This window comes from Ctenopharyngodon idella, chromosome 3 (assembly GCF_019924925.1).
Source record: "Ctenopharyngodon idella isolate HZGC_01 chromosome 3, HZGC01, whole genome shotgun sequence".
Classification (NCBI taxonomy): domain Eukaryota; kingdom Metazoa; phylum Chordata; class Actinopteri; order Cypriniformes; family Xenocyprididae; genus Ctenopharyngodon; species Ctenopharyngodon idella.
The window spans coordinates 27,912,905-27,940,674 of NC_067222.1; the positions used below are offsets into that span (position 1 = coordinate 27,912,905).

At 38.0% G+C, this 27,770-nt stretch overlaps 1 protein-coding gene across 1 annotated transcript; it reads left to right on the plus strand.

The window, feature by feature from the left end:
• Nucleotides 1-1,694: 1,694 nt before the first annotated feature.
• On the plus strand, nucleotides 1,695-21,506 carry sstr3 (somatostatin receptor 3). The gene is made up of 2 exons (XM_051888764.1): nucleotides 1,695-2,103; nucleotides 16,289-21,506. Exon 2 carries the CDS (start codon nucleotides 16,332-16,334, stop codon nucleotides 17,781-17,783), a length of 1,452 nt encoding a protein of 483 aa, XP_051744724.1. The 5' UTR covers nucleotides 1,695-2,103; nucleotides 16,289-16,331; the 3' UTR covers nucleotides 17,784-21,506.
• The last annotated feature ends 6,264 nt before the right edge of the window (nucleotides 21,507-27,770 follow it).

Below are 27,770 nucleotides of genomic sequence, written 5' to 3' on the forward strand. Positions count from 1 at the left end.
ATCTGGACAGCACATCAGATTTGGACCAGGTTTAGCTTACTGACAAAGGAAAAGGAGCAATCTTGTCATGCATTCACAGTTACTAATCAAAACATCTAACTCTTTAAACAAGAAACCACTATTATTATTTTTTTATTTTAAAACATTTTTGAAGGTGAAATTGATAGAATTATTTGGTTGAAGACTTTAAAACGATGAGTGAAGACCTTATGTAACAATGTGCTTTAACCAGCTACGCATTCAGTGAGTCTTTCTTGTGCATGCATGACTCTTCAGTGAAAATCATTTTTGACTTTAACCTCTTTAGCGGATGGCCCTCTTACACTCATTCGGCTGACAGCTGCTCTAGGTATAACAGATTCATCCTTTTTGAAAATTTTGTTCCCAGATATCTCATGAAGGACCTATATTAGACATCACTGCTGCATATACAGTATGTGCTTGTTGTCTTGAAGAAATTCAAGGTTACAGGAAATTGAATACAGTTAAAAGCCATATTATGCAAGAATAATTGCATATCTCAGTTGTTGTTTTTTCTTCACTAAAATACCCTTACACACCTTAGACAAGTAGAAAAAAGTGAAAACTGCATGTCTTAAAGGGTTAGTTCACCCAAAAATGAAAATAATGTCATTTATAACTCACCCTCATGCCGTTCCACACCCGTAAGACCTTCGTTCATCTTTGGAACACAAATTAAGATATTTTTGTTGAAATCCGATGGCTCAGTGAGGCCTGCATAGCCAGCAATGACATTTCCTGTCTCAAGATCCACAAAGGTACTAAAAACATATTTAAATCAGTTCATGTGAGTACAGTGGTTCAATATTAATATTATAAAGTGACGATAATATCTTTGGTGCGTCAAAAAAACATAGTAACGACTTATATAGTGATGGCCGATTTCAAAACACTGCTTCATGAAGCTGCGGAGCGTTATGAATGTCATTGCTGGCTATGGAGGCCTCACTGAGCCACTGGATTTCAACAAAAATATCTTAATTTGTGTTCCGAAGATTAACGAAGGTCTGACAGGGTGTGGAACGGCATGAGGGTGAGTAATTAATGACAGAATTTTCATTTTTGGGTGAACTAACCCTTTAAGTAAAAGTATATAACCCAAGCCTTGATCTCTCTGAAAATTTGTATTATAGCATTCAGCAAGGGTTTCTGTCTTTCTGTGGTAAGAAAAAGAAAAAAGCGCAAATACTAGAAGATCAGAAAAATAAATTACAGGTCAATTTTGTGTAAAAATATCTCAAATACGCAACTGAAGCATGTTTTATGTAGTCAATGTTTAAGTATAAACTAATAGTACTCAAAATTAAGTTAAAATAAGGTAAATTGCAAATAAGATATTAATGTTGCAGGAAAATGCATAGGCTACCAAAAATATCATATGCCAATTTTTGCCTTATCTGTTATGGCGATCTGTTTTAACATGTATATGATGCATAATTAGATTATGACATAAGATTTGCAATGTGCATGTAAACAGTCATTGTAGATTCAAAACATGGAAAATGATGTGCATGTAAACGTGGTCATTAGTACTCAAAAGTTTACTTAATGATGTCATATTGGTCTATTAAACTAAACATCAACAGCCAATGTGCCCTTTCTTTAGCATAGGCTAAATGAGGGGAAAATATGACACTTCTGATCCAGGATCATTATACGGAAATAATCTATTCTTGTACGGTACCCTAATGATTTTTTTGCGAATACGCCATGCACTTGTAGTTTATAACACACACACACACACACACACACAAGCTGACGGGTACCGGAGTGATTTATATCAACGCCTACCTTCCCTTGGCGTGTGCTTGCGGAAGAGCCGTTACCTGGTTACAGGGGAGTGATGGAGCATTGAGTAATGTAATGTTCAGGACTCCACAGATATGAGAGTTTCTCTCTCGCTCGCCGAGTCAAGCCACCACGCGCTGTTCCTGCAGCATCTTCGGAACGCGCAACCAACACCTTGTCCAGGAAAAACGGTTTAATCTCCGCCTTAAGTTAAAAAATATCTCCACGAAGAGTCTCCAGTTTGTCATATTCCCAATAGTAAGGACCAAGTTGGCCGACAAATATTGGTTTAAGGTAGGAAACTTTGCAAAGCGCATTTTTTGGGATTTGTTCATTCTTTGGTCAGTGTAGCCTATAAAGAGTTTATGGTTATTCGTTCTATTTAAAACTGTTTAAAATAATACTTGGTAATAAATAGTAGGCAAATGTAGATAAGTGCTGTGTGATGACAGATTCTAGGCTATTTCAGGGCTCATTCGTGACTGCAGTAAACACTGTTGTTTTTTCAGTCAGTGTAAAAGGGATATTAGCAAGACAGGTGAAGCGCAGGTGCTATTTACACCAATTACTCCGTGTTATTAGAGCGTTAATGTTACTTGGTAACATTATTAGTAAAGTCTTCTATTCATATTGTAGCAACCGTCTTCTGGGTAAGGATGATTATGGGCTATGTAAATACTTTGTAAATATGCTTACTGTTTTTTTTTTTTTTTTTTTTGTATGTGTGCAATGGATTTTGAGTGATGTGATCATTGCTCCTACATTTTGTGAACAAAATAACTCTTAACCCAGTTTTGCTTATCCAGATCTTTTCACGACCTATAACTTGGATAAAAAGCTTTTTATGTTTTATTCACTTTCTGTGAAGTTATCGAAATGTCTAAATACAGTTTTAAAACCCGATTTTGTGGGTTTCTAGCAAATGTATTAAATGAACAGCAAAAAAGAATTATAAAATAAAATAAAACTATGCAAATAATAAGAATAACAAGGTTGCAAAACGTGCAAATTTTGTGCAATTTAGGCTTTCACTCGGTAGCAACATTTGTTATGTAGTTATTGATGAACTTGTATTTGCTAATTGAAAAAAAAAAATTGTTTAATCCTTTCCCCCCTACAGTAACATGCTTGAATGGTTGAGCTTGATAAATGCAGACAAAATACAATTTGTGTAAAATTTAAGAAAAAAATGTCTTTTTCACTCCATGCTGTAGAAAAACAAAAAACATTCTAAATATTCAATCCTGAATATGAGATTACATACTGTATGAGGATGAGTCTTGCATTGAGCTGCACAGCTGAAGACCTAACTCAAAAACCCACTGAGTGTAAGCAAAGTAAATTGCACCTTTTGCTCTAGGAGAAAATTGAACTCATGGCTGTGAGAACACTCAGTGATGTTCACAAAGAAGAAGAAGAAGCCTGCTAAAGGCAGGCATACTAGCCAGCGAGCCAAGAGACCCAGCCTGTTCGATTCTCAAACAAGATGTGTCAGTTTTGACAGCCTACATAGTGTAACTGGTAAACTGGCTCTGCTTATATGGAGCCATTTGAGAACATCTTGACCAGTATCTTTCACAGACGGATAATTCCAACCTTTAGCATTGCAAATGTTTATTGCTGCTTAAATGGATGCCATTTTATAGTCTTCTCTCCTGTTAAGTAGTTAGTTATGAATAAAGATTACATTTTGTGGGTTTGCCTGACCTCCAAATGGATATATATTTTCGTAGTCTTCTACATGAATAAAACAGAGAGAGAGACTGATTGAAAAAAGAATAAGGGGGAGAAAGAGAAACAGAATGAGAGTGGGAGGGCAGGAGTGGTAAATATGTACCCCCCTCCACTGCCTAATTAACAGCTCCTAGTCCTGTTACCCTTTAGCTGACAGTCCTGACAGCCTGTCTCTTTAAATCAAATGGTCTCCGAATATACCTGTTCATTCCACAAGTCTGTGGAGCATAAGTTCTTGACATGTTTCTTATCAATACCAGGAGATTTTCACATTCATGCACTTTTGTATGTTGCATGGTCTGGTGTAATCCATTGTGATCTGCTGACTTTCACAAACATGTCTGGGTGCATCGAGTGTGTTATTGTATTATATTTTATTTTTACCCACAGAACATGTCAGCGCCTCTGTCAATAGCCTTTCGACTTTTCTCAGTGAGAGTGTGACTGTGTGAATAACAGTGGGGCTGCATTGTCTCATCACATGCCTCTCTCCATCCCAACACTGCTCCAACTGTTCCACCCACATGCAGCACACACTTTACTATCCATCATATAGAAAGTTAGTACAGCACACTAAACATCTACCACTCATTTTTATGCTGGCAGAGATTTTTCAAAGATGTGCTTCCAAAGTGTGAAAAGTATATGGCTTTTAATTTAACATGTTCATTTAGTTTTTCATTAATTATACTTTAAAAAACGATGACAAAAACATTAACACCATTAATGATACTCCCTGACCCATAATGAGGGATTTTTCTACCATCAAAGCAATCTAAACTTACTGTAGGCCAGCGACAGGCTTTTGTTCATTGATATGGAAATAAGTCAAATAATATTTTGACCTGTAAAGCCACTTTTTGTAATTTCTATTCAATGCTTTCATCTGCCAAAATAATGCAAAGTTATATCTTACATACATATATTACATATACATATTAAAATAAAAATATATAATAAATTTAATTAACTCAGTTAAAGATTTTATTTGATTGGCAGCCCTAGCAAAGAATAACATAAAGTACATTCAGATCAATGCTGTAGTGATGCATAGATCAAATGGCTGCTGTCATATTTTATGAATTTCTCTTTCTCTGTCTGTCACTCTGTCTCTTTAGTGCACTCATATGCAACCTAAATCTCTTATTTTCTGACTGACTTTCTGACATAGTTCATAATTTCTTTTGAATTGTGAGAGGCTGATTGAACACAGGGCTGCTATTTAAAGATTTGCTTATTCTCAAAGAGGTAGAAATAATGCAATGACGTCAGCTCTTGACGTTAAAAGACCACAACTGTGCCCAGGTGATTGAATGTCTTTCTATGTCTTCAAGGCGAAGCTTGAATGTATGGCTTGAGATCGTTTCAGACAGGTTCAAGATATCTGATGCTATCAACGGAGGAACTAATCAGGTCAGCTTATGTGGCAAAGTAAGCTTGTGGATTTGATCTGGTGATATGGAGTGATTTTTGTTTGAGGAGGTCCATGTGACTTTTCCGCAGCATTTCAAGGGTGAGATAGCAAATCTTTGAAAGATCAGTTTAGAAACAGCCTGACAGGCATGAACAGTGAATGTGTGGCCCATAAGATCTAACTGAACCAGCCTGCAGGGAGTGATATAATTTCTCTCAGGACTAGTAACAATCAATTACCACAGCTTTGGGGTAGGAATTTAAAAATATCTAGTTAAGTCATGAAACTCTAGAGGGCACAGGCTGACAGGTCCTTTACATGCAGTCTGCAAGCAATCACTGCATGGCACAAGCTGATTGGCCTCTGCTGATCTTGCAGCCAATGAGATTGCTTGCTCAGCATTTAAATAGTCTGGTTCATTGTTTGCTGTAAGCTAGTCCTGCAGCACTCTATTGGCGCTTTTCCACTGCGTGGAATGAGCTCGGTTTGGTTCGGCGCGGCTCGGCTCGCTTACTTTCGGTTTGCTTTTCCACTGCAGTTTAGTACCGCTTCAAAGTGGGTGGGATTATTCGGTTGTTTAGTCTGACGTCATGTGGCAGCTCTTCCGGGACCAAACGCTCTATCTTATATACCACAAGAAAACAACAGATGGTGTTAATATACACACGATGTGGTGTAATATTATCAAAAAATTACAGTCATAACCTTTATCTCCACACCAAAATCCCAGATGGCCAGACAGTGATTCATCTTTTATAAATCTTTAAAATATTAATGTCTGTGACGGTGTGAGCATGGAGACTGTTGTGTAGACTGTAAGTATTTTAAATGTTTAAGTTTTTAAAATGTTAAACATTTAATTTGAATAAACAGTGCTCATAAACGGCCGTCGAGATGGGATTCTCAAGTGAAACGAGTCGAGGCTTTGATGGCGTTCCACAACTTAACAAGCAGATAGACTGATTGTTATAGTTGCGCCACCTTTACTGCCGTGAATCTGCTCCTTGGCTACCAACGAGTCTGCACCTCGTCTACTGACCACGATACAGCCATTTCTTTTTTCAAGTTGCGTGCGACAGTTGTTTAAAGCAAGTCATTTAAAAAAAAGTCACACGAACAAATGATACTGCGGTGGCTGTTACTGACTATTTAAATCTAGGGGGTTTGGTGTCTCGTGTTTCAAATCCAATGACGCTGGTAGTGATGATTCTCTCTGACCAATCAGTGATCTGCAGTGTTTACACGTCACATTTAGTATCGGTACGGCATGCTTGAAACCTCAACCGAGGTGGTACTATTTAAGCGAGCCGTACCGAGCCGTCCCATGCAGTGGAAATGCGCCATATCAGAAGCCTCTTTTCCACCGTTGGGCTGAACGCTTCTAAGAATGGTAAGGAACGGTTCCAGTTATATTTCCACTTCAGCCCGGTATGGCACGGCACGATTAAAAACTGTTCTCGCCCTGGAATTCTCAACACGGTTGCTGAACCATGTTGGTAAAATGCGTGTAGTGACATTGCAACTCAGAATTGGTCACATGTCTGTTACCTGGCTACCATTTTCTCTGTAGCTGGCTAAGCGTGCTATTTATGTGATGTAAATACAAATGAATAATAAAATTAAAAGAAATATCTGATCATCTTACATAACGCGCTCGCTATTTACATCTCGTATCATCTGTAAACTCTTGCGTTACACCAACGCATCAACGCATTTGTAATACATTTCAAAGAGCTCTGTTATCAGCCCCACAGTGGAAAATAAAACCATATCCGTACCACTTAAGACGGATTAGCGCAGAATGGAGCAGTTAAGCAAAGAGAACAGTTTTGCCCGATGGTGGACAAGCAGCAATAGTTCCTCAGAAACCCTCCACCTCCCCCGGCTCCACCTGCCTAGATCTGCTACAGGATTTATGTATGTCTATTTATGCAGCAGCATATCTTACATGCTCACAGCAAATGTAGCATGTCTGTATATATTAGCAGTAAATAGTCCATACTTGATCTGCAGCAGAAGCAGTCTGTGAGTCTTTTTGAAAGTTTTAAAATCCATATCTAGATATTTCGAATAACTGGAAATGTCAGAAATTCATTGTCCAAAAAGTATGGTAACACTGCATAGTGTTTTCACTTAAAATAATAGTTCTCACAACAATGAAAATTCTGTCATCATTTACTCATCCTCGTGTCATTCCAAACCTGAATGACTGACTTGCTGCTATGGAACACAAAGGGTAAATTTCTAAAAATCTTGAAAATAAATTTCAGACTGTTTGGTCACACATGCTTCATACACGCTTTGCTTTTATAATAAAAAGTAGATAATCACTAAAAATCTGTTTAAAAAAATAATAATTCAACAGTCCTATAAAGAAATGCAAGTTTGAAATTACATGAAGGTGAATAAATGATGACAGAATTTTCATTTTTGGGTAAACTATTCTTTTAAGGACATGCTGGATGATGAATTTATGAGCAATTCAAGGCCTCCTGGCTAGTTAGAGTTACAAAGGATGATGGGATAGCTCCCAGATGGAAGGCTCCTGCTGCTCATCAGCACAAACACAGACTTAAGCTGTAAATGTGGTGCAAACCTTCAACAAGTGTTATGTGATTTACTTTAATATGAATAGATTCATGCCTGTGGTGGTGACACACATGGTGTAGATTTACGTGCATCTGTGCAATAACAATGCCAGAAAGCAATAACACTGAGTATTTTAACAGTTCATATCATCAGCAGTCTGAATAGCATGAGAATGGTCTCTTTAAGTGTGCAAAATTTTTCAATTAGAAAAGCAAACAAGACAGAATGAAAACACTAATTACCAAAGCATTGTCCCTGACACAGAGAAAAGAAGCAGAGTGGTGTGACATTTAACACAAGTGAAATCCTGCTCCTCATCATAGGTGTATAATTGCGGTTCTAGGACTTAGACATCTTAACATGTTTCATGTATGAGACGAATGTGTACAATTAAGTACTCTTATGTGATTGAATCAATCTGGCAAACTTCACCAGAGAGCAAATTTACTGTTAATATGAGCATCAAGGGCCAGTGATCTGATTAGCTGATGGGAACACTATGGAGATGGAGAAGAATATTTAAAACAGAATGTAATGCATAGGGACACAAAGGTGACACCATATAGCAGATGTTTATAAAACATTCATAGGCTATCTTTAGTAATATTAATGTGACTTTTCTCAGCAGTTTTGTTTTTCACTGCAGAGAGATCGCATCTCTGTAACTGGGTCCATTTCCCATTACCATTCTTTTCATGTATAATGAATGATTATTATTTCTTTGTTTCCATCATCAATTCATTTTAATCTCAAGAAGACAGCAGTGAAGGCAGAGGGTTTTTAAATGAAGGTTTTAGGCATTATATTAGCTTCTTTTTTAAATTGGTGTCGCATGCATAACAATCTGCAACTATTTTTTTTTTTTTTAAATATTGTTTAAATAAAATGACATCTGTATCCACTTTATTCTGCAACACGGAAGTAAGCTATTTTCTGTGAATGTTTGAGACTTCTGATTCATTACCTGCTAACTAAGAAGTGCACTAAACTGTAAACAATTTTCACTACTAACCAGTGTTGTTATGATGATTATAATTGTTAAAAATAGTTTTAAAAATTAAACTTAAAAATTAGGTGGATAGAAAAACCCTGTGTGCTGTAATTTTTCATATTTCAGTGTATATTGTTGTAAAGTTTATGCATAACATGACACAACAACATCAAAATAACTCTCAGACTCATTTCAAACTTATTAGAAGCTCATTTGTATCCTACAACATGAGATGTTGTGTTAGTCCTTCACTGTCTGTATAATGCATGTGCATCTGTTTGGGAATTGCAAATTCTCTTTATTAATGAAGCAGCATCCAGCAGAGCTGACGCTTCTAGGAAAAATGCAAATAGAAATATTTGTAAGCATTTTAATTATGTCATACTGTGCATGTATGGAAAACCAGGTAACATAAAGATTAACTATTCATGTTTACACTGATGCAGCTTGTTTCAAAGTTTGTTATTCAGATCAATAGTTTCTGTTTTTTCTGACTAAACAATATCACTTCTTAACAAGTACATATTGGCCCCTTTTTAAATGTACCTCTTGCAGTCCTCCTCTGAGAGACACTTTGGTGAGCTAATGCGTGAGAGTCTGGAGTCCATAACAGGGCAGGGTCAGCAAAAGAGCACATCGAGGGCACAGAGCAGGCACAAAGGTGTGGGGGGTCTCGTGAGCTCACTTATGTCAAATAACATGGCAAATGGGACACCCTTTGGTGTTGTGAACTTCAGAGACGTGCAAAGGCCACATCAAGTTATTTCCGAGAGTTGAAGTGAGTTGAATTATACGTCTATAGACAGTAATGATTATCATAATCTCCATATCGTATTTGATATTTAGGTTGATCAGATAGTTACATTCACTACAGACACATATGTCCTAAACAATAAACAAAATAATAAAGAACATACTTTTACAGGGAAACACAAGAAAATCAACCTCTAAAAATAATTTAATTTTGTGGTTGATTTAATGTCTATGTAGTTATTTTGTTGTTGTTGATTTAGGCTGTTTTTTTAGCTGATAAACTCCTGCTAATTCATTTGAGACCAATTCAAACCCGCATAAATGAGTCATATCTGTTGTTCTCTGTCTATAGGTGAATTAATCTCCATTTTATTTGGGAAAAAGCAATCAAATCCTCACAAATGAACTGCAATGAACTGTAAAAATTATAATTCCCGATACAGAGGTTAGGTTATTCTACACCATTATTTTTTTGCAGAGTTACATTCACTGTAATTTTGTGTCTTGCGTACTTGCATTGCTTAGAGCATATTTAATCATAAAAGTGATTGTCTGAACTAAAAAATGGTGACAAAAGTTCACAACAGATTGGTTTAACCTTCTATTGCACATTGTAATACATGTGATTTAACTTTTCTATTTTTAAATGGCACTTTTATGTAACAAATGTTAAAAAGAGGTGCTCTACCAACAGAAGAGGAGGTGCAACCAAAAAGCATATGAGCTGAACAAAGGTGCAACACTCACTCTTCAAAGTTCAAGCTTTATTAATTAAAACAACATGACGTTCCGGCTGTCTGATGAAGGCCTTGGATGGCCGAAATGTCATGTTGTTTTAATTAATAAAGCTTGAACTTTGAAGAGTAAATGGCACTTTTAGAATTTTTCTTACTCATCAATCTGAAAAGATTTGTTTAAATTAGTCAATGATTGATTAACAATTTATACTGTATTTGGTGGCTTTATGTAGCAGACATCGATACTTACAAAACAACAACAACAAAAGCACAGCGACCTCAGAGAGAGAGAGATACTTTCATCAAAGAGAGGCTAAGGCCCACTCGTGCTACCCCCTATAGAATCAGGTGGAAAAAATGAATAGACTGATGAGGAGCATGTTGTTATCAAATACAAAAGAGCACATAGACAGTGTCCATTTGAAGTCTGATAAAGAAGTCTGATAAAGATCATAAGTCATTCAGAACATGGAGGTTGCTTGATTATGACATTAGTATTCCTCCCCTTGTAATTGCAAATGTTAATTTCAATTAATAAAATATTTATTATAGGTGGTAATGGCATTTTGATGATCCCATCCCATTATAATCAGTGAAGCTGCAAGTTTCAGTACATGCACCATGTTCTGCAGTCTTAGGAACACTTGCAATTTCATTGGGTATTACATCATCTGCTTTGTAAGATAGCGGCACATGTAACATGTATTGAATAAAATTACTGCCAGTGCTTTTCACTTCGTTTGTGCCACGTGTCTGGCAATGCCGTTGCTAGACCCCTGTCTTTCATCTCAGCCCCCCTTAAAATCTGCAATTAACTCAGCTGTCAGCGCGCTTGAAATCTGTGATTAGATGATCTCTCTTCACCTTTGCTAAAAACAGCAGCTGCAGTAATATGTCTGAGGTTATTTCACTCCAAATCAATGCCTTACCAGTCATTAAAATAATTTTTAAGTTCGTTACATGAAGTATTCTCCTTCTCTAATCAGTGGAGGAAGTAGAATCATTTCTGGGCTCCTCATGTCAGTTGATGTTCAGCTCTAAATTAATAAAATATAAAACTTTAAAAATGTATCTCTGGATCAGATGGCTTAAAACCCACTCATCAGGATCAGTTGTCATTACTGGCTTAAATATTTGATTGATTGCATTCATGCATACAACAGATTTTTTTTGTGATTGGTTATCACTGCAAGAAAACATGCTGTAAATAAAACATTTTAGAAATAATGAGAGTAAATGGAAATGGAATGCTGTAATTGACAATTTTAGTAAGTAGTTAATTGTGAAAATTATATTAATTGTCCAGCCATAGTGCATTAAGTCAAGCATCTCTTGAGACAAATCATAAAAATAGATGAGATAAGATTGTCTCTTTCACTAATTGGTGGTATAGTATATGAATGTGATTGTTCTTATCTAGCATTTTTCCCAGGAGATGAACCACTGAGTGGATGATCATATGATCAGATGGACCACTGAATGGATAAATGGCTCCCATGAGGCAGTGGGTGAGAGAAGACAGATTAAAGTGAGCATTTGTTAAAACAATACTGACCTCTCTGAGCAGAGCAGGCCTCTGTCTACAAAGCAATGAGATGGAAGGAGAGGAGAAAAGGACAGGTTGAATGATGAATTATGCATTTGCTCTCACCATTGTCCTTTCAGAAAAGTATCTTCCTCAGTTTAGGAAAAAAAGTTAGTATTTAGCTCATGTTAATTGTGAACCTGGACCACAAAACCAGTCAAAAGGGTCAATTTATTGAAATTGAGATTTATACATCATCTGAAAGCTGAATTTATGCTTTCCATTGATGTATGGTTTGTTAGGATAGGACAATATTTGGCCAAGATACAACTATTTGAAAATCTGGAATCTGAGGGTGCAAAAAAAAATCAAAATATTGAGAAAATCACTTTTAAAGTTGTCCAAATGAAGTCCTTAGCAATGCATATCAACTCACAAAAATAAATTTTTGATATATTTACGGTAGGAAATTTACAAAATATATTCATGGAACATGATCTTTACTTTATATCCCAATGATTTTTGGCATAAAAGAAAAATCGATAATTTTGACCCATATTGACCCGTATTGTTGACTATTGCTACAAATATACCCGTGCGACTTATGACTGGTTTTGTGGTCCAGGGTCACATATTGATATTAAAAGGAACTCTGACTTCTGAGTCTAAAGGGTTGTCAAACTCCATTTCAACAATATAGTAAAGATGATGTACATTAAATGGTGGACATCAAAGCTTAAACAAAATGTACTATTAGCACTGCTAACTACTAGTAAGTGTTTCTTTGTTTTGCTCCAAAATCAGCCTGTGGTGCAGTGTCATTATAAATTGTATAAAAAGACGTATAAAGGTTTTCTTTCTTCTCCTGTCTGCATGTCTGATTCATCCATGTAACTTTAAAAGAACTAATTAACTTTAAAATACTGCAAAAAACACTTCTTGCACACTTAGTCTTAATGAAATCAATTATTTGATCATCTGAGAAGATTTTTAAGCAAAACTGGAGCCAAAAAAAATGTTTTTGATGGTTTGGATAGCTATTTAATCATGAAGATTACACGCGTGGAGCCGTATGAATGTCAGGGACTTAAAAGATCACAGCCTTTCTTCTCCTGCTTTTATCTCTTTTCACTTATTATTCTCTTTGTTTGACTTGCACTTTTATTATTTTCTATATTCATTTTCCCCATTTCAACATGGCACTGAATACTACTTTCATCTCTCTTTTTTGGGAAACAAATCTTTGCAACTCTATAGATATTTTCGTAATGAATTAGCTTTCATTATAATGTAACATCATTAGAAGACTTTATTCTGAAATGTTTCAAAATATTGACTTATGCGCTCAATAGCAGGGAGCTTCAAAGAATGAGCACAGTAATTGTCAATAAGATTACATCTTTTAGATATATCTAAATTCTTAAAACAAAACAGGTTGTTCTTTAATAATTAAAAAAAAAAGTTGTCTGATATACAGTGAGTTCTTGCTGGTATCCAATGTCTCCCATTTTATATATAAACTTAATTTGGTCATATCTCAGCTTAGATTACATTAAATCTCTATATAGAGCATGATAGTGGCAGTTCTTCTCTGCATGTTTTCCCCTGTCTCTCTGTATGAGTGCCACAGTGGTCCAGAGTCAATTTATCTTCCCTATTCTCTGCTTCTAGCTGTAATTGGGAAGGAGATAGAGAAATTAAATAGAAATGGAGAGAGGCAGGTGTGAATATCTAACATACCAGGCTTTTCTATTTCAACAAAGAGATATGAACATAAGACTGCATCACCTGATCCAACTTACTCTTATCTCTTATAAGTCATAAGTCGCAGGGGTATATTTGTAGCAAAAGCCAACAATACATTGCATGGGTCAAAATTATTGATTTTTCTTTTATGCCAAAAATCATTAGGATATTAAGTAAAGATCATGTTCCATGAATATATTTTGTACATTTCCTACCGTAAATATTTCAAAAATGTATTTTTGTGAGTTGATATGCATTGCTAAGGACTTCATTTGAACAACTTTAAAGACGATTTTCTCAATATTTTGATTTTTTTCCACCCTCAGATTCCAGATTTTCAAGTAGTTGTATCCTCAGAATAAACATGCAGCACGTGCACAGACAGACTGTGAATGGGCTTCTAATCATCTGCTCAGTCAGTTCCCAGTATGCATGATTGCTAATAAAATGTCAATTATTAGCCTTGGTACAAAAGCCGCATGTGGGAGTGCATAGTGTTTGAACTGTCTGAAGAGTGAATGTACACCAAGACAAGCCAAACACAAACATCCCTGCAGAGTCAGTCTCATTGCCGTTGCCATCAATGCAATTGTTTCCTGTCTGACTCGACGTGCATCTGTCACCCTTTATTCATTCCTTTTATTTTGATAATGTTGTTTTAAATTACTATTCCCAGCATAGCACACCTTGCTTCTGTTTGCACTTTAGAATTTAATTGTCACGGTGCTTATTTGTATTTTCATATTTCAAGTATGCAGTGCTAATGTTTTATAATGCTTCCATTCTACTTGTTCAGCAAGGTACTGCTGAGGCAGACTTTTCTCTACTGAGCATCACATATACACGGGATAATTGGCATGCCTGATTGCCTTAGGGACAAAAATAACACCATCCAAAACCCTGTGAGCCATGTGAGTGTTTTTACGATGAACTGTCCTCTGCAATCCCTTTTTATGTCATTTGTCTAGTGTTTAGTCCAGTGGTTCTTAAAGTCCCCCTGAAATCAAAATGTAAGTTTTTTTTAGCTTTTAGTATGAATATGTTAGCCTTAAGGTTATGAATAAGCTGCTGTGTTCCAAAACAATGACAAAATTCGGGAGGAGCAACGTTCAAATAATCTGACTAATCATCACGTCATTTCAGCCAGCTGTTAGCAATCAGTAATCAACTTATCTACCCAATCAGCATGAGTGAAAGCATATATAGACACAGTCGACTCACCCATATTCCTCGACAGTTTTACAGCATCCCTCCACCACCCCGTCTCCTCACACTTGCCTGGTTACTTTCCTAACCAGAATACGCAGAGAGTACTCTGGGTTCGGGCCAAAATACCGAGCTCGGAGCCCTCTCCTCGGACAGCACGCCAAATACACATACTACTTACTATCTGATTATTTGTAAGTGTGAACTCATGAAATTCACATTTAGGAGATATTAGCATTCAAAACTTAGTCTCTCACTTCCGCTAAAATGGATCACAGATTTTCAAGACATCACCGCGAATTGCAGCTTCTCATCAAATCTTCTGTCCAATCAAATGCTCTCTAGAATCTGAAGCCCCGCCCCCTCCTACACTATAAACAGACGCTGAAGCTGCAGCTGAAATCAGTCATTTGTTCACACATTTACTAGTTTCTACATGGTGAATGGCACATAGTGCACTATATAGAGGATAGGGAACGATTCAGACAGTGTAAATTTGCTTTCCATTGACGCAAATAAAGTCCGTTTTCGTGTTAGTGTCACGTGAACCTCCGTGAGCACAGTCTGCTCCAGACACGAGAGCACAGAGTGGATCATATCCGTGGACTGCAAGTCAACTCAAACCACAAAAGGTATCGGACCCATTTGAATTCTGCACAGAATGCTGTATTTTAAAGCGAGAAGATTAGGAGGAGAAAAGGTTAGAGATTAGAAGGAAACTGAGGTTTTACCGAGTTTAACGGCTCTGGCCGAGCTGTGGTATGAACTATTGGCTATTTTAAAAATGGGGTGGGGCTGTTCGTTATGTCCCGCCTTGTCTTCCTGTTTCAGTTGAAATTACATCAACACATTGAATAATTCTGCGTGTTCCAAGACACTTCAGTGGGCCTTTAACCAGGGCACCTCTGGAAAGTAACCTTTAAGGTATAGCCTAAAATCTGGAATTATATGGTAATATATAATTATATATCATGAATATTAAATGTAATAATATTTAATAATAGTTAAAATAATAATAATAAAAAGTAGTTTTATGTGTAATGTATATAATTTAATTAAAATAGTTAAAGTTAAAAAAACCCCTACTAAAATCAAAATCTTCAGCATGTAAACTGAACATATATCTCACTTCGATCAAAATGCACTACTAAACACTCTCTCATTTTTTTCCCACTGCAGCACAGAGGTCTCTGTGGTCCAATTTTCCCTCTACTCCAAGTTTCATTCAACACCTGCCTACTCCTGCGGAGCAGTACACTTGTTCCCTGCTCATAATGAATTTAATCCTGTCTGGTCCCGCTTATTTTAGGTCTCAGTACAGCAATCCTGCATTTTATTCCTCCTTGTATTTCACATTTTCCCATTGATCAAATAACTTGTGAGATGTCCACTTTAATTTTAATCAAATTTGTATCATTTTTCAATATAATGTCAAAAAGACGTATAATAGTAATTATTAATTTAGGCTACACTGTTTGTTTTTTTGTTTTGTTTTTTTACAAAAGTTTAAATCTCAAAACAGATTTCATGTTTAAATTAAATTTCATAAGGCATCATTGTCTTAATTGGCATCAAATAAATGTGGTCCTTTGAATATTGTCTTGGGTCTTGAGGTCAGAAATCTTGAGAACCACTGATCTAGTCTATTGTATGTTTTCACTTGGTAAGCTAACAGTGTGAAACAAACTTGCTAACAATGGTGCTTTTGTCTGTAGATTATGCATTTATTGAATGTGAGAGTGCATTGAGAGAGAAATGATAGTTTGTGGTTGTTCTCTGTGCAGGACAATGGCCCCCAGCTGAAGGCAGTGACGGCAAGAGGGTGAGATGGAGCTGACCTCAACAGACGCCTCTGCTGCGCTGAGCTTATGGGGCAACAGCTCCATTCCTGGTTTCCTCCTTAACGAGAGCGTTCTCAATGACACCTGTTTCCTCAATGCTTCAAACTGCACCAATGAGACAGATCCGGGGAACCGAGCAGGAACGAGCATGGCAGGAATCCTCATCCCTCTCATTTACATAATCGTCTGCGTCGTCGGCCTGGGAGGAAACTCTCTTGTCATTCACATCGTCCTGCACTACTCCAAGACGGAGTCGGTGACCAACATCTACATCCTGAATCTAGCTATAGCCGATGAGCTCTTCATGCTGGGCCTTCCATTCCTCGCTGTGCAGAACGCCATGCACTCCTGGCCCTTCGGCTCATTCACGTGCAGGTTGGTCATGACCGTTGACGGCATTAACCAGTTCACCAGCATCTTCTGCCTCACCGTAATGAGCATCGATCGCTACCTGGCCGTGGTACATCCAATTCGGTCCTCTAAATGGAGGCGACCACAGGTGGCCAAGGCTGTGAATGGAACAATCTGGGCAGTCTCCTTTTTGGTGGTCTTGCCTGTGGTGATTTTTGCAAACGTGCAACGAGAAGGAGGAATCTGCAACATTATATGGCCGGAGCCAGCCAACATCTGGGGAGCAGCATTTATAATTTACACCTCCACAGTTGGCTTTTTCTGTCCCTTACTAGTCATCTGCATGTGTTATCTCCTCATTGTGATCAAGGTCCGCAGCTCAGGAAAGAAGGTTCATGCCACGTCAACCAAACGGCGCAAGTCGGAGCGAAAGGTCACACGAATGGTGGTGATAGTGGTGGCTGTGTTTGTTTTCTGCTGGATGCCGTTTTACGCCCTCAACATCATAAACCTGGTGGAATCGCTCCGTGACGAGCCGCAGGGCCTGCATCTTTTCGTAGTGGTATTGTCTTATGCCAACAGCTGTGCTAACCCTATTGTTTACGGCTTCCTTTCGGACAACTTCAAGCGGGGTTTCCGGAAAGCCCTATGCCGCTCATCTCGAAGGGTCGAGAACCACGAGCCCACCGAACAGCAGCAGCAGCATCAGCATCAGGAGGAACGAAGAAGAGTGCTCATGCCCAGGGAAAGCCTTAGAAGAGCAGTGAGAGATGAAGAGGATGAGGAAGAAGAAGAGGACAGGGAGGAAGTGACAGAGATGACGGAAATTTGCAGGATTACTCAGAATGGAAATGGAAGCGGACAAGCTGAAAGTACACGAGCGCTTTTCTTAGAGCGACCCTCGGGTACAGGGGTTTCTGAGGTATGTTCGCCAGACAGGAGAGGCACGGGTGGGGGTGCTGTTGGTAAAGGACCGGGATTTGGGCCTGCTGCAACCTTGCTGAACGGGGCCAAAAATGGGAATGTGAAAACACTGCCAGAGGAACCAGTGGAAAAGAACACCTCACTGGAGATCAGCTACTTGTAAACTTGTGATCTGTTTCCAGCTGGAAAAATAGTATTATTGTACATGCCTCTGTTCAGTCTAGTTACTTTCTCTCCTGGAGTCTATCAATTCGTCTTAATGTCTGAGTTTACTATGAAATTTCCTTCTGGTAATTAGACTTAATGATATGGAAGTGTACAATTTTAAAGCAGAATTTAAAAATTCACAATGGATTTTGCCTTATTTATAGGACTTGGCAAATCAAAACAAGGGTTTTCTGCAGCATTTCATGGTTTCAGTACCTATATGGGACCAGCACCACAATATGTGAAGCATCTATGTGCCTTTTTCTAAATTTATTGAGGAGATTTAATCAATGCAATGAATCCATGGCTACGACTGGGCACTAGATCACTAAGTACATTTGCATGCACATTTGCTTGATTATAACTGTGCATGGAAACGTACTTAGTGAGACTTGTAGCATGTTAATGTGATAAAATAATGGAGAAGATTTTGTACATGTAAACAGGTCAGTAATTATATACCACACAAATTCCTACATCAGCTTGTAGTTTTCTGTAAATATATTTTGTATGTGCTTTTTGCCTTACTTGTAAAATTATTGTGCACTAATTGAAATCTGTTGCAAACAAGTCTTCAAATTCAATTGAATCACATTGTTATATTATACAGTTTTGTGCTGTCTATCAGTTGTGTTCTTGTTTATTGGTTATTTTTTAACCCCTTACACAAATATTCAACATGACATGAACATCGGCCCTAAAACTGAATGTACATTATCCAGATTATCATCTATTTATGACATATTATAATGCACCACTGTTGGACTACTTGATAAATTCCAATGAAAAATTCTCTTCCAAACACCCCTTTAGCCATCCCACCCAAAAGACAAACATACACACTCAGGTACTGAGCTTAAAGGGATAGTTCACCCAAAAATGAAAATTCTGTCATTATTTACTCAAATTCATACAGGTTTAGATGATGACAAAATTTTAATTTTGGGGTGAACTATCCCTTTAAAGGGAAATGAAAAGGTCATTATTTACTCACCCTCAAGTAATTCCAAACTTATATGATTTTCTTCTGTGAAGCACAAAATGAGAATTTTGTTTGTCCACAAGGTCAAAAAACATACCTTAGAGTAGCCCATATGTCTGTTTTCTGAATCAATACGATATGTATGTGTGGGGGACAGACCAAAATTGAAGTTGTTGTTCACTGATAATTTCTTTTCACACAAAGTGACTTTCCTAAGACTTGGAACATACTATTTTTATGATACTTTTTAATGTATTTTGTCATTTTTGGAGTTTGAAAGACATTATGAACTGCAGTTGCTGCAATTGCAGAAAAGAGCTTTGTGGCGATTCTTCTAAAAGTCTCTTTTTGTGTACTAATGAAAATATAACGGCATGCAAGTTTAAAACAGCACGAGGGTGAACAAATAATGAAAAAAAGTTTATTTAACACCAGAACATCAGTTCTTTGAGCCTGACCTTAGGACCACTGGGTTTATCCAACACCAGCTAAAGAGGTTTAAGTGCCTCCAATTATAATGTAATTCATGCTCTAATTCCACACACAGACAGCATATGCTACACATACATTAAAATTCCACAGCGTCCCTTCACAGTGCCGTAATATGCTTATGTGACATTCAGATACCCTTTTCTGAGTGTTATAAATAAACGTTAACTATTGAGATCATAGCAAGCACAAACATATCAACTACACTCCCCACCGACCTACACCACCTCCTCCTACGCACATGCTCACACTCAGATGGGTTTGGAGGCGTATAGAAAGCCATTGCAGACGCATTATGGAGAGAGAAAGAGAGAGAGAGAACTACCACCATTTCCATAATGACTCTGTGGATTTCACAGCTTTCGTTCAGAACTGATTGTTTAAATATTAAAAAAGAATGTGTAAAAAGCTGTGCGACAATGTTATTCTGCTGTTTACTATGGTTATTTTTAATTGTTGTGCTATGTGACATTTATTGCACACTGTGTTTACTATCGACCTGCTCAGAGAAGCTGCCGTTTGTGGCTGTGGGAAGAGAGGCGCCCATCCTGTGACCTTATGATTGGACAGCTCTCCGTATCTAAATGAATCTCTGTGATTCACTGGACGCTTGACACCCACCGGGGCCCACCCACACATGATATGGATGCACAAAGAGGCAAATAATGCTGAAGGCTGCTTGTGAACGCTGTGATATTATTCATTTCTTGGCGCAGACTTATACGGGCCTCTTGTGCAAATAAAAAGCCATTTGCTCAAGGATAAAAATACTTAGCTGCCCATGTGTCCTTAGTCAGTACTTTATCAAGTGCAAAGGAAGGTTTTTTTTTCTGTAACACCAAATTTATAATCTTCTGTTAATTTCAGCTCTTTAAAATGTATAAAACATTGTTCTTCACTGAAGGCTTATTCATTTTAAATTGTTTATATGTTTGAACCACGCAAGTACGTGAACGGACGCATCTTGCTACGAAAGCTTGATTTCATACAAGTACACGTTGCATTCTCAGCATTGCCACAAGAGGTGCTGTAGAGAGATGACATATTTTTGTTGGTCAAAACCTGAAAACGAGCATTTTAGCACTTTCGGTTCAATCGCCCTGAAGTTAGTGGGGTTTTTAAGGGTTAAACGCCTGAAATAAAGTCTGTTGTTGACACAAGCTTAAGATAGTTTTACTTTTTTTGTTCTACAACATAAAGTACATCAGTAATACCCCCTTTTAAATTTTAAAACATTTACTTGTATTAAAAACAAATGGCAACCTACAGACGTTGTCGGGGACATTAAACATCATCATGGCGAACAGCTAAGCCCATTTACTCCGCTTTCGTAGCCTCATTGTGTTTAAAGTCACGCTTTTGCAAACTATTCTAATTCAAACTTTAAGGGAAAATGTTTTTTTTTTTTTTAAATAAAGACTAAAAGAGTTGTCAGAAGCTTAGTAGTTATGACTTAGTGAGTCATGTGACTGTGGTTCAGTTAATTTATAGCCTATGTTAAGTTTACGATTGAATTTAGGCTTCAAAATTCATAGAAGTTGTGTGCATTTGTTAAGATTATCATGATGAATAAAACATGTAAGAATCATAAACTTATGTTGGTCACAGAGCTTTTTTTCTGCAATAATCCAAAAGCCAATGGAAAAATCCTGTTAACCTCAGTATATTTATACCACTTACCAGAATAATAACCTACACATCCGTTTTAAAGTCAGCGACATCTGAATGTAACTATCGCCCCCTTGAAGTTTGTTAAGGTGCGGTCACATTAGAGAATTTTTTTGTGGAAAAAAAGTCTATTGTCAGTTGTTTAGTGATATATGAATTAAAAACTCACACAGAAGTCACTTTTTAAACCAAGCAGCTTTCTGCTGGTCAACGCAGTGAATTTTGCGTAACCAGCTCGAACCCATCACGAAATCTGCATGGTAAAATCTTTCGCCCCCACGCAAAATTCCCCTTGACATGGATTCCTACTGAAATTGCTGTATTTTGCCTTCAAAAATTTGCCAAACAACAGTAAATGTGACCACACATTTGTTGGCGTTCACGTACTTGGGTACTAGATAAAATTTTCTCTTTAAAAAGTTTTGCTCTCACTGAAGGGTGCATTGTGTTAGATTAAATCCTTTCATGTAAATCACTGTGTGTAGTCTGAAATTTACCAAATTCTAGATTTATATATAAATAAATATTTTGTCTCTGTGACTGTGTTTTGTATGCTTTCTTCATATTGTTATTTTTTAATTTCTTCAAACTAGAATTGCCGCTGGCCTAGAGGACCAGATAGACTATTTCAAAGGTTTTTTTTTTCTAACCATAGCTGCTAGAATTTTTTTTTTTTTTTTTTTTTTTTTTTTGGTGGTGGTGGTGGTTTGCATTTGATTGTATTGGTAAAATAAATCATAATTATGACACTGATCAGAAAAGAAGAGAACTTTAACAAATAGGATGCCATTCCTCACAAATCTGCCTTTAAGAACAACACTGCAGGCATTGAAAACAGGCACAATTGAACCTTTTCTAACAAATGACCTGCAACTAAATTTAGCTTGACATTGAACCCATTTTTCTTTACCATGAGTGGAATATTATGTAGCCATGCAATTGTTTGTGTGTATGTAGTGCTTTTTTTCTTTAGAGGGAGATGTTTGAGCATGAACTAGCCGCCAACCAAGGACTGTTTTGAAGAAAAGTCAGTCTTTTTAAGCTGAAGTGATGATGTGAGAGGAAAGTGAGATCAATAGTCCTTCTCGTCATAGACTTAAGACTACAAAAGCAGTCAATCAATGTCAATGTCTTGTTTCTTTTTTAAACGCAATAATAAATACATGTAATAAGTGTTGCGGCACCCCAAGCAAATCTATAGGGCAAGTTAAGTCTTGACATCTTGACTGTTTTTATATGATGGTGATTGGTGTCTGTGGCTCAGAGATACGGCCGAGTTGCTTTCAGCAATGTCTCACTGCTGAAAGCTCATTTTGGATGCCTTCCTTATTTGATCGACCCATTTAAAGACATTAGGGCTCTAAATGAACTGATTAGTTGAATCAGGTGTGTCAGACCGAGAAAAAGACACAAAACATCCACAGTATTATCTGTAAAAACATACAATTGTCCCGATTCCGGAGAGACAAGTAAGTATTTTGAAATAATTTCTGTTGTCATTACTCCTTTACTGTGGTTGTTCATATCACATTGTTCCTAAAGACAAACTTCCTAATTAATCTATCCAGGCATTTTTCAGTGGAGTGACTCACTGGCCAATTATAGTGAGGATATCACTTAAATTGTGAATGTGGGATGCTTCATCAGCCAGCAAGAAAGGTCTAGTAATTTCTCTTTCAATTAAATGCTTACAAACTCCCTGAACCCCTTTCTTTGATTTCCACTTTCTGTGTTCATTACTCTGGTGTTTGGGAATAGATGAAAAGAAAAAGAAAAGAAAAAAAATGCTTTGCAGGATTCTTGGAAACCAAGTACACACACTTCCTGAAGCTGTATCATGATATGAAAGATGGACAAAGATACAAAGCGGAGGAGTGAAGTTTCAAGATACAGGAAAACAGCAGAGCTGGAGGTCAAGCTCTTGTACTATTAGCCCTGAAGTGTATTATGTGGAATTTAACTGGTTTAAATACAAGCGCGATGGTTGACATCTAACTGCATATTTCTCTGCAGGGTAAGAAAGGGCACAGAAATTTAACAAAAATTTAACATGTGCCCCTTAAAATCTTTTTTTTTTTTTTTTTTTTTTAATCTAACATATTTTTGGTAACACTTTATTTTAATAGTCCACTTTCATTAGAGTATTTATTTGACTGCCAGGTTAGGGTTTAGAGTTATTTGAATAAGTTGAAATGTTATTGTAAAGTTATTACTTATTTGATTTAAAATATTCAGTATGGTCAGTAAGACTGACCACTTATGTCAAATATATTCTATTCGAGCATTTTCTTGTTCATACACCTACTTTTGCATTTGAATTGAATTTAGATGTAACAGTCATAATTGTTTCAACTGAGAATTTATTAAAGTTAACTGATTCAAAGGATGCATTTGACATAAAAGGGTGACAAGCTTTGGTTTAATTTAATTTGAAAAAACAAAATAAACTAACTAACGTGGTTTGCCTCAACCACGCCGTGACAGAAGAATGGAAACCAAACATCTAGCAGCAGTTCAGATCTTCCTCCTCTCACAGGGGAATCGCTCATGCAAGGTTTTTAGACCTAGCGCATCTCATCCACTATCCCGACGACTGCCTCTGCTTGTTTTTTGGGGGACATTTCAAGAGTACATTGACTGGGTGATTTTACAGTGTGGATCCCCCTTTACTATCGGCGAGAGCGAGGAGAATCATCCATCACCAGCGTCCGCAGTCTACATAGAACAGATAGGCCCACGCCCAAACCCGCCATGGAAAACAAGCCAAAGCCCATCTTGGATTCACCGCAGATGGAGAGAAAAGTCTGAACAGGTGCGTGAGCCTGCACTTATGTCATTTATGGAGCTTTCACCTGAGGCTACATTCATCCTGGAGGCAGAGCCAGTTATGGAGTTTGACCAAGTGAGAAAGCCAGCATTGATGGCTATGCCAGTGGGAGTATTTGTTGAGTTTGAGGGCATGGAGTGGATCCCACCCATACTCCCAAGAGAGATATAAGTGTGCAGAGCTTAATCCCAATTGTGATTGAGGAGCGGGAAACGATCTGGTCCCCGGGTCTTTCGTCGGCCAGCTCCAAGGCCCCGTTTACACTAGTGCGTTTTCGTTTTAAAATGCACAAGTTTTGCTACGGTTACACCTGTCGTTTAAACTATGCCGGCATTTTCGAACCTCGAAAAGGGAGACTTTTAAAAATGCTGCAGACCCCGTTTTAGTTTGAAAACGCCAGGGTTGCGTTTTACCAAAATGGAGACTTTTAAAAATGATGGCGTGGCTGCCCCCGTTCGCTCTGCGTATTCTTGACGACCGTGTAAACAATAACATGGAGACTGACCTTTGCTGGCTTTGTTGTCATTTTTAGCAGCCATTGTGCAGTTAAACTCAGCACTTTTTTAATACTGCAGCTACCTACATGCGCAAGTGGCAACTGTTTACACTTGTACGTGCGTGTCCAGTGTGCATGAACAGTCATGTGACAGGCGTTTTCGGTCGTGGTGTGTTGACGGAGATCGTTTCTGAAACACTGTGGAAACGCCAGTGTAGACGAGGATCGTTTTCATTTTAAAATGCTGTTTTAAAACGAAAACGCACTGTGTAAACGGAGCCTAAGTCTGTTTTGTCACTGATGGTCCCACCCAGCCTCTCACTTCCTCCCCCTCTGCCAATGCTATCCAGTTTTTTGGCCCTGTCTCTGCTGGCTCACTTCAGCTCCTCCTTTGCTGACTTCACTTAGCAGCTCGGATCCTCCTTGGGATTTCAGGTCTCCAACTCCACCCTGGTGTCTAAATTCCCTGGCTCCACCTCAAGCCTCCGAAACCACGGAACCCAGTCGACCCATTCTGTCGACCCATTGGCTCCACCTTGGATCCATGCTCTCTTGGCTGCTTCATTCCTCAGACTCCGCTATGCTCCCTCGTCCCTCCAGCTCTGCCTTTATCACCCTGGTTGCGCCTCGGACTTCCGGTCCTCTGACTATGCCTCATCCCTCCACCCCTTTGGTTACACTAGGCTCTTCCTTCCCTCCGGCTCCATCATTGTCCTCACTCGCTCCGGCTCTGCCCCAGTCTGCCGAGCCCCTGTCTTCACCTCGGTCCTGTGAGCCTGTGGTTCCACCTTGGCATAATAACAATGCACATTTGCGTAGTTTGACACTTTGCAATGGATTTTTTGACAGTAATTGTTTTTAGGTATCCAAATATGGTGGTTTGGAGGAGGGTTTGTGAAATCAAAAATGTTTTGTTTCAGACTACAAAAGAAAGAAAGAAAGAAAAAAATGATTTGAGTCAGAAAAAATAAGCAATTTTGCTCCCTGTCTAAACAGGCCAGAGTCATTGGTCTGTATGCACTAATGTGTCACGCTTACTCGCTTCTCAAAAATATTGCACAAAAATTAATGGCATTTAATGATTATAGATAGTTCTGTTCTAAATAGGTGTGACTGCAGCAAAACACACAAGATATAGCAGGTGTGCTACAGGAAGAAAACCTTTTTGGAGGCCTTTAATATGCAACAGATGTTGATCATTTCACTCCCTGAACACTGGAGAGCTGCCAACAACTCAATTAGTCTTTCCAGTCAAGTATAAATTCTTACATTTATGTTAATGCAGGTGTAATACTTAAAGGATGTCGAGCCCAGAGAGGATGTCTGAGCTCGCATGCTCGTTTTTTCTTCACAGTTATCAAAGGTTATTTGGATTTTTCTCTAAAGCAGCTCCTCAAAAACACTTTGAAAATTGAGGCAGCATTAATATTAATTTATCATCTATCTTTGCAGGTGTAGCCTAGATATCTTTCTTTGTGAGGCAAATTACACCAATTATGCCATTATGCTACATTTCAGCACAAAATATTTTTGTTTTAAGGACTCGCTTTTGGAGAAACAGGTGCAGAAACAGATATGTATCCCATGTACAAATATGTTTACCTTTCACTCTAAACATCGTTCTCATTACATAGCGATACCTTTTTAATAAATTCCCACCGTTTCAGGGATGGTAATAACAGGCTCTGCAGCTGCCTTGGCTTTTAGCGAGGTACAGCGTACTGCTGTGCGACCTGTGGGCGACCTGGAAATGAATGACAGGCCAAGATGTAAAACAGCTCATCTACCCTAATTGCAATCCTTCATAAGTGCTGCGAGACGCTTCACCAAAAGATCCAAATTAAATGTCACCACCTCTAATTTGCTGCCTCTTAGTAACACACACTGAGAGAGCACTCAAGGTATCTTGTCTCCCAGCGGCTTGAGTATTTGCAGAGCGCAGCAACCTTTGAGCAGCAAGGATTGATTGATTTGTCCTTTTTTAGAACCGCAGAGGCTTAGTGGCTTTTAAGGAAAGACTGCTATTGTATCGCAGAGCGTTGAGAGGCACATCAGAAGGGTGAGGGTCTCTGCTGTGTTCCAGAGATTCAGAAGACTCTTACACCTCACATACACCTCATACTGTTCATTTCAACTCAAAAGTCATTCCTTGTCTACCAAGGCCTTTCTGAAAAGCTTAATTTCAATTTAATTCCCTGAATAAATAGAAACAAAAAATAATAATGAAAAGTTAGAGAGAGATAAAAATCCAAATTCTAAATCACATTTACTGCAACTAGACAACTTCACTCTATAATCTCTAGCGGAAATGAGTCATGTTGCTAAGAGACCAAAAGGCTGGCAGCTAAAGACAAGGAGAAAGAACGAAAGAAAGTTTCATGTGGGGTATTAGTTAGAGTGGCAGGTAAGTGGGTGGTTGGACAATCAAAGTAGTTGAGAAAGTGAAAGATGGAAAGAATAAATTGGTGATATGCAGAGCCAGACTGGGACAAAATCTCAGGCCAGGAAATCTCACACTGGTCCAGGCCATCCCATACACACACAACAAATTCCGAAACCATGGACAACCCTATGTTTGTATGGCCATCACATAAAAAATGTCTAAATCCTTAGGCTCTGGCTGTGCCAAATAATTAAAGATTCTGTCTTGAACTGCATTCATGTAGCAAATTAGCTCAAAAGAAATATGAATAATGAATCATAACTCGTTATAATTAATTATAAATATTTGAATCAGTTAAGCGAAATGACTTAATGTAGCTGAATTAATATTGCAATCAATTAATCTGTGTGTGGAGAGCAAATGGTGCAGAAGGGGTGATAGCGCTCAGTGGGGAAGCCAGACATTACGGAGCCTGCATGGGCGAAGGGTTGGAAGAGTCTCTGGCTGTGTCCGAAATCGCCCCCTATACCCTTAAATAGGGCACTATTTGAGGGGACAGCCATTTGTAGTGGTGTCTGAAACCATAGTGGACGATGTTGAGTGCACTCATTCAATCCCACAATGCACTGCAAAACGAGTGTACAACCGATTGCACGATCAACGGCTAGAGAATACCCATAATGCACTGTGAGAGTCGCGTGCTGAATGAATTCCCGTGTCTCGCCAGGAGATGGCGCCCGCAGCTGAATCAATCATCCATTCATTTTCCAAACCGCGCTGGTCCAGTATAATATCATACAGGTATAATTTCCTTTTTAATTGATCATTAAATCGTTTAATTAAGGTTTGTACATTTTAGTTTTCATGGCAGAGTTTAACATAAATATTCTGGAGCTGCCAGTTAGCTACATTTCAAATCATTATTAAAGGGTTAAGTTAGTTCACCCAAAAATGAAAATTCTGTCATTTATTACTTACCCTCATGCCGTTCCACACCCGTAAGACCTTCGTTCATCTTCGGAACGCAAATTGAGATATTTTTGTTTAAATCCGATGGCTCCGTGAGGCCTTCATAGGGAACAATGACATTTCCTCTCT